We start from the raw sequence: 14,264 nt of genomic DNA, 5'->3' as shown, positions 1-14,264 counted from the left end.
CTCTGCCTTCTGGAGACACTCAGAATGATCTGCTCCCCTTTCCACACAATGGTGTCTCAGACATGTAGATACTGCCACCGCCCCCCCTTTCCAGATAAAGGAAGCCCGAGGCCAGGTGTCAGTCCTTTCTCAGTCCCTAGAGTCCCTGTTGGAGCAGCAGAAGGAGGAAACAGCACATCTCATGAGCCTCAAGTGAAACCAAGCAAGTCGTGATCTGCCTCTCAGCCGTCAGATGCCTAGGACCACAGGCCAGTGGGTGGCACCGTGGTGCTGCAGCTCATTGCTTGCTGGTGGGCACAGGCAGGGCTGAGACCCACAAGGCCTGGGGGAGCTGGGAAGGGTGGGCAGGGGACCGTACTCAGACAGGGGAGCAAGGACTTGAACGCCGATCAGGAGTTTCCTTGGCAGCCAGGGTCTGCTCCCATGGGCAGCCCAGGGACAGAGGAGGGAGAGGCCTGGGCCACCTAATGAGGGAGGATTAGAGCTGCTGAGAGTGTCTATGGAGAGGGCAGAGCAACAGTAAGAAAAGGGGCTAGAGGGCTGACTTGAAAAGAGGCGCAGCTACTACAGCACCATTCCGGCCAAAGCGTGCTCCAGGCCAAGCCTCCCCGCTGTTACCATCACTGCTGCTGCTGTTTTCTGGGGCAGTGTCTCTTTCATTTTGAAAGATGTGATAAGGAATCGCAGGAAAATAGGATTCAAAATTCCAGACACAACAGAGAAAACGAAGAGCCCAGAAAACAGGAGAGGGAGAAAGGAAATTAAAAATGAAAGAAGGTGGGACCGACATCTCCAGTAGGAGACAGGTAAGGGACCAGAACATCAAAGGCCCAGGACGGAGGGCGGCAGGAAGGAAGCCGATGATTGATCCTTTTTAGAGAGACCTGCTGATTCAGGGGCAAGGGTGGGGGTCCTTCCCTCACAGTCCGGAAGCAGCAACTGCCAATGGAGGCAGGAGCCACAGAGCTGCTGCACAGATACCCTTCCTGTCAGCTGTATACAGTCAGTACTCAGTAAATGTGAACTTCAATCAAAACGCATCAGTAAGTGCATAGTGGCCTAGAGCCCACCTGGGCACTGAGAGCCTTTGCACAAGTCTAACATGCCTATGTTTTCAATCCTCATTAAAAACTGGAATCACTTGAGGAACTTTTAGGCTCCAGAGGACAGGCCTCAGCCCAGGCCAACAGAATCAGAACTGGGAAGGAAAAGTGGGTTGAGTGGGAGGATGCCTGGGCAACTGTATGTTTTTTAAAGGCCTCTATGTAATTCTAATGAAAAACATTCCTCTAGACCATCCTCAGTGATTTTGTTCTTAGACATTCTGTTAGTTCACTATGAAAAACTTATACTTTCAAACAGGATGGAAAACCCCAAACTTAAGCCAGATAAAACCTCAACGGAGTTGTGGGCCAGCTTTGTCCTTTCCCAGGGTTCCAGTGCCTTAATTCCCCCATGAGTCAAATGGAGCAAATACCTTTCCCTGGTACAAGGAGAACAAAGGGGCTAGGAGGAGCTTGGCATTGCACAAAAGACATAGGCAAGACCCCAAAACTCAGGCAGAAGCCTGGGAGAACAGTGAACTTCGCTTCAGCAAAAAATTCAAACCAACAGCCTGTTTCTAGGAATACACGATGCAACTCAAGAATCTGTCATCTCTTTGGAGTTATTCTTCCCAAGACCCGACCTTTGGTAATCAGTAAGCGGGGAAGCATATTGGAGATGGACTTTACTTCACCCTTCTCACTCTTTAAATCCATTCACCTGTCTATCCACCCACACATTTCCCAGCCACCTCCCAGCCACCATCCATCCTCCATCCATCCGTCCATGCATCCCACCCCTATCCATCCACCACTCCGAAAACGTTTATTACAAGCCATCTGTGAGCCCAGGTCACAATTCAGCCTGGGGACATAGCTCAGCCCTTTAGAGAAATTCAGAAATACATCAAAATGGATGGCAGAGAAATCCAGGTTTCCACACAAGCCCAGTAGGATCCCTACACTGAGGCTAAGGAAAGAGATGAGGGTCTGGGCCATATCTGTTCATTTATCACGGGTAACTGCCCTACCTGTTCTGCTGAGAAGGAGGACTTCTGATTAAGTGATTGATAGTAACTACAGGTTGATTTCTTATCTGAAACCCCTGGACTCACATGCACTTGGGAGTGTGGAGATTTGAGGATTTTAGATACAATATGCTACATATGCTACGTATTACAGAATAACCCCAGAGGTGCTTGAGGCAGTCCTATATCAAACATATCCACAGATCTGCAGTGACGTGTGTAAATAGGCAGAGTAAATAGCTTTATGTCAGCTAGGGGCAGGTTTTAGAATTGGGCTTTAGGTCAATGTATTGAGGGGAAAAAGTCCTTCGGCTATGAGAACTTCGGAGCTGGGGCTCTTTGTTACCAAGCTGGTGCTTCAGTCTCAGGATGTAAAGGAGATGTTCAATGCTGGGTCTAAGAATCCAGGATTCTCTCAGTGAGAAACCTCATATATTCACCTTCACCACTCCCAGTGGAGGGGGACTGGCTATTCATGCAATTCCATTAACTCTTCAGGTGGAAAGCCCAATCGGCCAGCCTGGAGGATCTTTTGGGTGACAAGTTTCAAAATGATGAATGAACTCCCTGGCATAGTGTCTCTCTAACATAGGATAAGGGCTGTTAAGCCAACAAGGTTGGTGAGCATTTCTCAGCAAGCCGACATTATCCAGCTCCAGGATAGGGCAGTGGGGAGGTCAATCAGATGCATGTTGCCCGCATCTCAGAGAAATATGAGCAGGCACTTTAGGAAGTAAGGAGCTCAAAGTGACACCCACACCAGCCTGAATAATGTCACTTATACTTTTGCAGCCAGAGCTCTCTAAGGCCAAGGACAATTTGCCCAGTTAAGTCCGAGTCTTTATCAGCTCTGACCCACCTGCTCATACGTGACATGGAATCACCCTAAGGTCTGCAGGACTCAGATGGCTTCACCCACTCCTCTGCACGACAGATATTTGTACGTGTGACTTCCTTCCCCTAACTAGATCATAAATCCTGGAAGTGAAGGTGTTACTCTGTATCCCTGGAGCCTCGCACAGAGCTGGCACATCATCAGTGCACAAGACACGTGTGCTGAATGAACAGACACTCTCCCTGCTCGGCCTGTCGGCCTGCACGCCAAGTGGCCCCTCCCACCCTGAGCAGCAACATTAGCGATGACAGTGTATGTTTTTAAACCTCAGCTTTATGCTAATGCTTCTGTATTTTAGTCTTCAAACTATTTTACAAGGACACAATTAGAGTGTAATTAAACAAAGAGAAAGCATTTAAAATGTGCTTTTAAAGCTACAGACTCCAGGACTGTGTATCTCTCCAAAGGAGCGACAGATAACGCACACTTGAAGGGCTTTTCTTTTTGCAATCACCTGGCTTCCTGCCCCTCTCATCTCCCACCCCAAATCTTCCATTAAGTGTCCCCTAAGACCTATATGACTGGTAAGGAAAGGTGGGACTCACAGCTGCTTTCCGGGGTTGAGCGATCCCCGGTCTATCTCCCGGTCAAACTCGGTGCGGATGTCCTCCAGAGCCCCGTCGTCCCCGAAGGCCCCCCACTCAGTGTTGATGCACATCCTCCCCTCGTCGCCTTCCACCAGGTCAATGTGCCTCAGTTCCTCCATGTAGCACGCGTTGGTGCCGGTGCCTTGGAGAGAGAGACCAGACCAGAAGCTGTGACCACACGAAGTCATAAGAGAGGAGGCGAGGCCGTGCCTTCTGGAAACACTGGATTTAGGAAGGGACGAGCACAGGGGTGGACGTTACCAATGATAAGGCCGACTTCACAGTGCTGGTCATCATAGCCACAGGTCATCATGGTCCCCACTGTGTCATTCACCACAGCCACAATGTTAGCATCATAATCCTGGGGAGAGATAACAGGGTGTCACCATCCACTGACACGTGGAGCAGAGATCACCAACCTTAAAGACAGAGAGGCGGGAGGGCTCCTGTTTCCACAGCCACCACAGCCCCCATGGGTGGTGCCGGTTTCACAACTGCTGGCACTCAAATTCACTGGATCAGAGCGCAGTGATTAAATTATAAAAATGACAAGGCTCCCTTCATTATCTGGCTTAAGATTCTTTTCAGAGTGGGTTTTCCTTACAGAGCCACAGCCCTCTGCAAACCAGTCCACTGCATCCATGTGTCGACTGTGCCTGATCCAACCCTGGCAGGCAGCACGTGACCTCACTGGCTCCCTGCACAGGCCACCCCTCCTGTCGGAAGGAGGCTATTCCCTGCCCACGGGCTTGGCTCTCTGGGGCAGCACTTTGGAGAGCTCTGCTTTGAACTACCCTCAACCTTCCGGACTGTGAACCCTTACCGCTCACCTCCCTAGGTCTTCAAGAACCCCCACTGTGTGATGCCTCGGGCCATGCACTACTGGTCCCCACACTCCCCCACCTCCAAGTGGCCAAGGCAAGTGGCTAGGGGAAAATTACCCCTCGCTTTTTGATGGCTTTTTCAAGCAGCTTCACTACATCTGTTCCCTCCACTCCACTCGCTTTAAATCTCTTTGTCCAGGTGATCAGGATGGCCTGCAAAGGAGAGAATATGGGGTTAGAAGAGGCCTGGGAGGCCTCCAAATCCCCAGGTCTCTGGGGAGTCCATTCAAGAACAAAGCAGAGGCCCAGAGGGGACAAGAGGCTCACTCCAGATCACACCGAGGTGCAGAGCCAGACTGTCCTCTCTCTTGTTTATCCATCTACACGATGGATTTCTCTGGCGGCTGCCATGGGGGAAAAAAAAGCCCTGCAGCTCACACTGCAGTAATACACTAAGTGGTTGGCCAGGGCGGCAGCGTCACACAGCATGCGAATCTAACAGGCCAAGCGCGCAGCCAGACTTCATTTACAAAGAGAACAGGAGAAATCCTATTATGACCTCATCACATTTCTGCACTTTCATACCAGACCTTTCTGGAAAACAAACAAACAAACAAACAAACAAACAAACAAACCAGACCTTTCTGGCTTCGATAGCCCCAAGGAACTTTCGTTAGAGCCAAATTGGGAAGAGAAACAAAATGCTAAGATAATTCCTGGCTACTGAACTTCTAAGAGCCAAGTCCTAGAGATTAAAGGATAATATTAACTATATGTGATTCATGCCTCTTCCCCAACTTTGGAACTTAACCCCCATTTGTAAGCAGTGACTTTGCTGTTTACAAAATATGTTCCATTTCTGTTTGTCTATTAATGGAGAAACATTAAGGACAGACATCCCATGGTTATTCACTTGGGGATACAGAAGGGTAGGGATTTTATATTTTGCTTTACACCTTTATGTTATTTCAGTAGTTTTACATATTCTGTATTTTTTTTTAATTTTTAAAATTTTTTTGTGGGGGAGTGTAATTAGGTTTATTTAGTATTTTTAGTGGTGGTACCAGGGATTGAACCTAGGACCTCATACATGCTAAGCACACACTCTACCACTGAGCTTTACCTTCCTCCCCTGTATCTCTTTTTCAATCAAAGATACTAGAAAAGAAAAATAACTGTTTTACTTGACTATTTTTCTCCAAATACAGGAAGTCACTACAACTACGGCAGGGTTAGGAGGAGCTGCCGTTCAGGCCCTGTGGCCTCCAGAATGGCCCAGGCCCCCAAAAGCCTCAGAGAACGTGGTGTGTAAAGAGTGTGGGCTGGAAATCAATAGACCGATCCTACTTCCACACCTTGGACCATTTCCTTGCGGGCAGGTTCCCCAACTCCTCTGAGGGCCACTTTGCTCATCTGTGGAAAAAGGCAGCTGGTCTAGATTTGGACAGTCCTGAAGGTCCCAGGCAGCACTGAGGAGTGGGCACAGGCCTTCAGATGGGTAATTAGAGCCTGTGATCCACTGGCTTCCTGGCAGGCAGCCTGCCCAGGTTAGGAAGCCCTCCCTGGGCTGGAGTCAAGGGCAGTGGGTGGGGGCCCCTGTCTTCGGCTCCTGCTCTGCCAGGCCCATCTGCTTTGTCCTGAGGGGCTCTTGTGCCCCTGAGGACGTTCCTTCTCTGCCTCTGCAATGCCTTCCTTCCTGGAAGACTGTACTGTCTAGAGGGCAGACCATGCCTCGCCCAGCCTACACAGGATGGCACTCGGTCCACAGCCGCTGATGAACAAGCTGGCAACAGCCAGCACTCTCCCTTCATTCTCAGGCCATCTCTCCTCTCTCCCTGTGGGAGGACGGGTGTCTCACCCTGCCTGTGCCCAGGGAGTGTGACTGTCAAGCTTCAGTTCTCAAAAGCCAAGGGAACCTTAGCGGGGAGGGTATAGCTCAGTAGTAGTGTGCATGCTTAGCGTGCATGAGGTCCTGGGTTCAATCCCCAGCACCTCCATTAAAAAATAATAATAAGATAAATAAATAAATAAACCTCACTACCCTCCTCCCCCCAAAAAAGCCAAGGGAAACTTAGTACCAACAACAGACCTTGTGAAAGGTCACTAAACCTTTGTTTTCCTTCACTTACTTGAGTTTAAGAAATGGTTCTCTCTACCCGACAGCCACAAATACCATGATTCATCTCCAAAAATACATAAATAAATAATTGAAAACAAACATGCTTTCATGACCTTACATTAATTTTTACAAACGTTTCTTAAAAAAAAAAATACAAGACATGCAGGCCATCCTGTAAGCAAAAGGAAAAAGTAATCAAGAAAAAGGATTCATTAGCTTTCCCCCTCTGAGGCTTCTGTGGAGCCTGATACTCCCAGAATTCTTACCTCATCTATTTTGGATTGCCGACAAGGGAAAGAGAACGTGAATCCCACAGGTAATTTCTTGTCCTTGATTTTTTTTTTCTCCATGAAGTCTCCCAGGCAGTCAGCGACATGATCGAAAAGCTGGAGGAAGCACAAGGCAGCAGTCAGGAGGGAGGAAGGGGACGCAGCATTTCAGGAAAAAACGTGAGTGACCCCCTCTTCCCCCCACACGGAAAGGAGCACAGCCGCCCAGCTGCCCAGCTGCCCGCCACCCACACGGCACCCACACAGGGTGCTGGGCAGAGAAGAGCCCCTTGAGAAGAGCCTGCATCCTGAGCCAGTGCAGCTTAGGAGGCATTTAAAACCTTCACACAGAACTGGCCTCTCAGTGGTCACTAAGCTGCATTATCAGGGTACCGAGGACGTGTAAAAATAAGAGAAAAATCAGCTCATCCTCCATGACACACAGGCCATGGATCACCTGCAGCCACCCAGGTGGAGTGGCCATCTGGCCCCTTCCCTGTATCTCTGTCTCTATCTTCCTCACTCTGTCGGTTCCAGAAGCTCCACGGGCAATTCCGCAGCCTCGAGCCACTTGAGTGATTGAACAATCTTCAGGCTATCATATTTTTACTTTTTACTCAAGTACAATATACATACAAAGAAGTGTACATATCCTAAGTGTAGGTTCACGGGACGCTCACAAGCTGCACACACCTGTGTTACCAGCACCCAGATCAAGAAACACAACGTTATCAACACCCAGACACCCACCTAGTGCAGTCACCGCTGCAGCCGCCCAGCCCCGCAAGGGCAATCGCCAGCCCCTCTGACTTCTAACACTCTCAGTTAGCTTTGCCTGCCTGTCCACTATGTGTAAATGGAATGACAGTGTGCACTTTCTGGTGTCTGCCCTCTTTTCCTCTACATTATGTGTGTGAGTCCAGTCATTCCCGTTGTTGTGTGCCTTTTAGACTGTCCATCCTCACTGCTGCCCAGTATTCTATGGTGTGAACACACCACAATTTATTTTCAGGATTACGGGATTGTTACGGGATTGTAATTTAAGCTTGCCTGTTCCACAACATGTTGCCAGGATATGCATACACATCTTAGAACCCATGAGAAAGAACCCAGAACACTGTTTCCCTAGCCTCTGCGTGAGTGCTATCAATGACAGCAGCTCAGCACCTGGAAGGTGACCGTTTTGGATCTAATACGGCCCCTCTTCTCTGAAATGTATCCTGAACTGAATATAGTACTTCATATGTGTTCTGACCAAGAGGAAAGCTTCGCTGAACTAAGAACTTCCCTTTTCAACAAAAACAAACAAACAAACAAAAACAAAGCGTAAATAAAGGACAGAAATAGACTCACAGACAGAGAATACAGACTTGTGGTTACCAGGGGGGTGGAGGGTGGGAAGGGATAGACTGGGATTTCAAAATTGTAGAATAGACTACACTGTATAGCACAGGGAAATATACACAAAATGTTATGATAACTCACAGAGAAAAAAATGTGACAATGAGTGTGTATATGTCCATGAATAACTGAAAAATTGTGCTGAACACTGGAATTTGACACAACATTGTAAAATGATTATAAATCAATAAAAAATGTTAAAAAAAAAAAAAAAGAACTTCCCTTTTCTTTAGTTCTATACCTCGATTAACGTAACCAAAGTGTATATATATATACACTCCTCTGGAACCTATGCCACTGTCTAGGTAACCCCGTTTTTTTTTTTTTTCTCACATGGCTGTCCTAACACTCGACCTCCCTTGTATGGGACTGACAAAGCTAATGAAGCTTCTTGAAGCCCAGAAGAAGGCAGTGCTGGCAGGGCCAACCCACACAGTCGCAGGAAGTAATCCCAGCCCATGTTCCCAGACAAGGCCATCTGCTGAAGGCTTTTTTGCAGGGTATTTTTTTTTTTTTCCATATTAAACTTATAGTTTTATTTGGGTTTGATTTTAACAAACGTGTCAAGGAGATAGCCCACAAGAAAGGGTGAAGCCCATGGGGCAGGGCCCTCCCAGGTGACTAAGGAGAGGGCAGATCCCCTCCTGTTTCCTCCTCTTCTCTCCCTGTCTAAAGGGATTTGGGGAGGTGGGGGGTATAGTTCTGCGGTAGGGTGCATGCATAGCAGACACGAAGTCCTAGGTTCAATACCCAGTACCTCCATTAAAAAAGAATAATAATTAAATAATTAAATAAATAAACCCAATTCGCTCCCCCCTCCAAAATTTTTTAAAATAAAGGGATTTGGAGACAGAACAGAGACAGGGGAGGGGGCTGTGGAAGAATAAGGGACCAGACCAGGGCCCGACTGCGGGAAGGGCAGAAGGACCATCTGTCAGAATCCACAGCTTTCTGACTCCAGATTGAATTTTGAAAAACAAAAACAAAAAACCCAAACCACAAGTAACACCCACTCTCTCTCCCCAAACAGTTGTAGTTCAAGGGGAGAAGAGGAGGCAGCTTTACCAAGGCCACGGTTCACTCACTCTGGCCAATCTGTCAGGGGTCCCTGACAGACTAAGAGGAGAGGGGAACACAAAACAAAATGTCAAATAAACTTTGTAGGAGGAGTTCAGCCAAGGGCAGGGTCAGGGCTGGCCAGGCTGGGGGAGGCAATCTCTGCACTGCTGCCTTCACGGCCACTTCGCAGGGTATCCCTGAGAGGGGCCAGGAGTCATGACTCGTACCCCCCATCTTCCCTAGATGTCCCTGAGCCAGCTCTGCAGTCTGACTTTCTGGCCAAGAAGCATGACCACCCTCCCCGGAGAAGCCCAGCTAAGCTTCCCGCAACCTATATTCTGAGCGCTATAAACCATCAGTAAGGCCGGCAGCACACCCCATGTCATCTGTGATCAGCAGCTCCAGGCCCTCAGGAGAGGCGGCTGCTGCCGTGTGGAAGGAAGCGGAGGGGGACCTCGGAAGCAGAAGCGGATTCACAGGGATGTGAGCCAAACACACCCACCCCACGTGCTCAGTTCAGAAGTGCTGTTTGTGGAATGCCCGCCACCCAGGGGCGACAAGCTTGTCGAGGAGACAGGAAGCCTCCCCTCCCTGCTGCACCACTAACCTATGTCTGTGACCAACCAGAAAGGGAAGTTACCCAGCTCTCTGGACTCAAATTTTTAGTGTTTAAAAAAAGTTCTTTTCCTTTCCTGACAACATGGTCATTATTTTAAACCTCCCCCCACGCAGACTCACCCTCTCTAATTTAAAATGGCAAACAATGACTGAAACAAAAACCTAAACATTTATTAGTCAAAATCCACAAAACTAAGTAAGCGATGTTTTAAGAAAGTTGCATGTATGCTTTTGAAATTATTAGAGCTTAAAATTGCACTGAAACTTTTGGGATACTGTGTGTGTGTGTGTGTGTGTGTGTGTGTGTGTGTGTGTGTGTGTGCAGAGAGAGAGAGAAGGATAAAGCAAATAGTTAACAATTGGGAAATCTGGATAAAAGGTATAAAAAGCTCTTTGTGCTTATCTTTAAACATTTCTGTAGGTTTAACGTTATTTCAAATAAAAGGTTTAAAAATCTATCTAAAATTCCTGCACATGACAGAAGCAGTCTGCGAGTCTGAGTTGCGTCATGGGCAAAATGGGGCTCTTGGTTTACCAGCATGCTCTATAGGTCGATAAGAGAGCTCAGAAAAATGGGCCCCCGACACTAACTGCTAACCTCATACCAAACTTCTGTATGAAAGGTTCCTGTTTCATCCCTGTTTTCCAATTGCCAATCCTCTCCTCCTTCAATCCCTTGGACATTCCTCCTTGCCCATAGCCCTCATATTTCCACACCATCAAAAAATTTTAATAAAAATATAAATTAATTAATTAAAAACAAAGACAAAACATAGCCTAAGCATGTTCCACACTGCTAAAACTCTAACATCTGGAGCCAGACTGCCTGGGTTCAAATCCCAGCTCTATTACTTATGCACCATAAGACCCAAGGGGCTGGTTACTTAACATCCAAGCCTCAATTTTCTCAGCTGTGAAACGGGAATAATAATAATAATACCTACCCCATAGGGTAACTGTGATGATTAAATGAGTTAATCCATAGGAAGTGCTTAGATCAGTGACTGACACATAACAAGCTCTATGTACGTATTTGCTATTATAATGCAACAGTATCGTTATCATCATCATCATCATCTTTTCTTTGCAGACTGCTTAAAAGGGGCAGAGGAAGAAACAGCAGGAAACAAAGTGATCCTAGGGCTGGAAAGATGGGAACAGAGGCTAGGAGAGATGAGGGCCTGGGGCAGCAGAAACAAGGAAATTACTGGGGAAGTCACGTAGCAAGTGTGCCCCTTGGGGGGAGCAACCCCTTAATTTACAACTCTGCTCCTAAAAAATCAGGCCAAAGCACACAGGAATGCCTGCAGCACAGGGAGAGAATCCTGATGGTGAAGGCAGCAAACAGAAGTGGCTCAACCCAAGGACTAAGGGGGAACAGAGTGACAGCTCAGTACTTGTCACCAAATGGAAAGAGCAGGATGCCAACCAGAGGCTGCTGCCACCTGCGAAAAGGAGCAGCGCAGAGACCACTGGGCAGGATGAGGAGACCTGCCCGCTGGCAGCCTTTAAGCACACACTGGATGAATGAGCCAGTCTCTGCAGCCCAACAATGGAGGCATAAGGGGGGGACCTCCAGGCAGGACCATCCAAAAAGTGATGTACCCGTTTCACTGGCTGGCTGAGAAGTGGCTCATCTGTCCTAGTGACAGTGCTCTCCTCAGTGCTCCCTGTGAGATGGTCTCAAAAGCTCTGAACCCAAGCCCCTGAGAGCAGGTTAAAGGCCCAGATTAGCCCTTTTCTCTCATATAAGGAAAAGGCAGAGAGCTTGCCTCAGGTCTCACCCACCTTAATTTAGGAACTAAGTGGAGTCAAGAGGAGAAGACTCTGGGTGTCATCTCAAAGTCCAGCCCAGAACAAGCGTGCTTTCTGGAGAACTTAGTCATGAACCTTGTCGTGAACACACCCTCCCTAAAACAAATATTTGGCAACCTCTGAACACATATCCTGACAGCAGCCATGACTCAGGAGGCAAGCTACAGATGGGAGGGGCCCAAACACCCACAGGAAAGGGTGAGTAGCAGCTCCCACACACAGAGCCAGAAGTGACTGAAGCCTGATGAGGGGCTGCCTACCCTCTGATCACAGGGTCCTCAGTGGACCTGCAGCCACCACTCACCGCAGCCAGATGCAGGGTGCAGTGGGTGGACAGGCCTTTCCAAGCTTGCCCACGGGCCTCAGCCAGCTAAGGAAGGCAGCCCTCCCATTGGCAGGGTTAGTGTGAGAGGAAGGGACAGCGACATTCCAGGCAAGGCCCTGCCCTCCCTGCTTTCTGTGCCAAGAGCTCATGGGAGACTATTAAGCCAGGAGCCCTTCGTTAGCCCTGGGGCTGTGAATTCAAATTCCTGCTGCCCCACAGGGTGACAGCCACAACATATGAGGCCTGGGCCTTTGGTGAATGGGGTGAGGAGGACAATGACTTGGAAAAAGTCATTCACCCAAGGGCTCTGCTACCCCTCTGTGGGGGAACCAATCCCAGGATCCTTAGGGAATGAGTGCACTTCCCTGCTGGGTCCCCTCTTCTCAGCCTTCACCTGCCACTGTCCCAGCAGCTCCCTCCCATTTACCAGGTTGCCCAGACAGTGGGGTCCCTTCAGGCAGTCACCCCTTCTCCACACGCACCTATGACGACCCCTCCAGGGGCTCAGCACACCAGTGCTTTGGGTCTGGTTCCTGGAGGTGCGCTAGGGCCTGACGCCAGACCCACTGGGGCTGATGGGAAGGGAGCAGGGACCCACCTGGCTTCCACTGCCGTGCATGATGCTCTCCGGGGTGTCGTAAATCTCAGACTCCATGTGAACATTCTGGTTTTGCTCATGATTCACTTGCACCCGCAGAATTCGAAAGGAAGACCCTCCAAGATCCAGGGCAATGAAATCTCCCTTTTCTGTTTAGGTAGACAACAGCATTGCATCAGATTCATGTTCCCCTTAGGAAGGCCCCAAGCCTTGTCGCTTCTCAACAGGGTCGGGCCCTCTTGCCTCTCCCACAGCACTGTGCTTTCAGCCAGAAAGCAGGAGTCCTGCAGACCCCATCAGACCGCTGCCCCCACTGGAAGACTGGGCAAGAGGAACCCTCTCCCAGCCGGGTGTCCTAGGCAGACAGCTTCCTACAGTTGGGCTCTCACTCCCAACTGCAGAAGAATAGAAGCACAGACTTAAATACAAAGCTTCATCCATCTTTCTCTAATTCCTTATGCTTTTTCACAAATGGCACTGTTAGCCAAAAAGTAAAAATAAAAACAGTGTTTCAACTCAGAGAAATCCCTACATCTGAGGTTCATCTCATGCCTTGGGTTCTTTCCCTGTCAGCTCAGATACCGATTCCAGCTTGTCCAGAGCTCCACTGATTCCCCAGGGGATCTTTTTTAAATTGTGGGAAAATATACATAACAAAGTTAACCACTGCAACCATTTGTAAGGGTACAACTCACTGACATTAAGTACAGTCACAATGTTATGCAACCATCACCACTATTTCCAACATTTTTCATCGTCCCAAACAGAAACTCTATAACCATTAAGCAGTAACGTCCCATTTCCCCTGTCCGCAGTCCCAGGCAACCACTACTCTATCTCTATGAATTTGCCTATTCTAGATAGTTCATGTAAGCAGAATCATACACATTTGTCCTTATGTGTCTGGCTTATTTCACTATGCACACAGTCTCAGAGGCTCATCCATGTCTTGGCCTGTGTCAGCAGTTCACCTTTTTGAGGCTGGATGATATTCCACGGTTATGTGTACAACACACGTGTTTATCCACTCATCTGTCACTGGATACATGCGTTGTTTCCACCCAGAGGATGTTTTTAACAGGAGTCCCTCTTGGCCACATAAGAGTAAACTGGCCTGATATGGCTACATTCCTCAGGACCAATGTGTGCGATGATTGGAGTGGACCTCAGAGGGACAGAGAAAAATGATGGGACTGGATATGCTAGGACCACCATAAAGCACCAAGGGAGGTGGCTGTGGGCAAGATTCCAAACCATTAAGCCACCATCTAACATTCTTTATCTTATTTCTCATTAGTTACCCTCGCACATGCTCCCCCTAAATTGGTTAAAATCTGCTCATTTTACTTCTGAGGTCACATTCTCACTGACCCAATGTACGTCCTGCCAGCAGTGACAGCCACCCCTTACCATCCTCAGCCCCAGTGGTCCACTAAGCCCTCAGTCGTACAGCAGTAAATACATGTCTGCTTGGGGCATCTCACTCTCCTAGGGAAGCATCTTTATTATATTTTTTGGTTAACAGTGTTATTGAGATACAATTCACACAACAGCCGATCCAGCCATTTAAAGTGTACAATTCAATGGTTTTTAGTACTTTAAGCAAACACTGCCATAAACTAGCTTTAGGATATTTTCATCACCTCAAAGAGAAATCCTGTACCTGTAACCATCACCTCTCAA

At 48.3% G+C, this 14,264-nt stretch overlaps 1 protein-coding gene across 1 annotated transcript in view; it reads right to left on the bottom strand.

The window, feature by feature from the left end:
- The window catches only part of HK1 (hexokinase 1), a 64,713-nt gene that overhangs the window by 22,941 nt on the left and 27,508 nt on the right, over positions 1–14,264 (bottom strand). The window contains 5 exon segments of the mRNA XM_032491540.1: positions 3,512–3,695; positions 3,815–3,914; positions 4,495–4,590; positions 6,763–6,882; positions 12,582–12,730. Of these exon segments, the coding sequence (XP_032347431.1) occupies positions 3,512–3,695; positions 3,815–3,914; positions 4,495–4,590; positions 6,763–6,882; positions 12,582–12,730 (649 nt within the window).

Source organism: Camelus ferus, chromosome 11 (genome assembly GCF_009834535.1).
Source record: "Camelus ferus isolate YT-003-E chromosome 11, BCGSAC_Cfer_1.0, whole genome shotgun sequence".
NCBI lineage: Eukaryota > Metazoa > Chordata > Mammalia > Artiodactyla > Camelidae > Camelus > Camelus ferus.
Note: the sequence above shows the minus strand (reverse complement) of the source record. Positions and strands in the feature narration are given on the sequence as shown.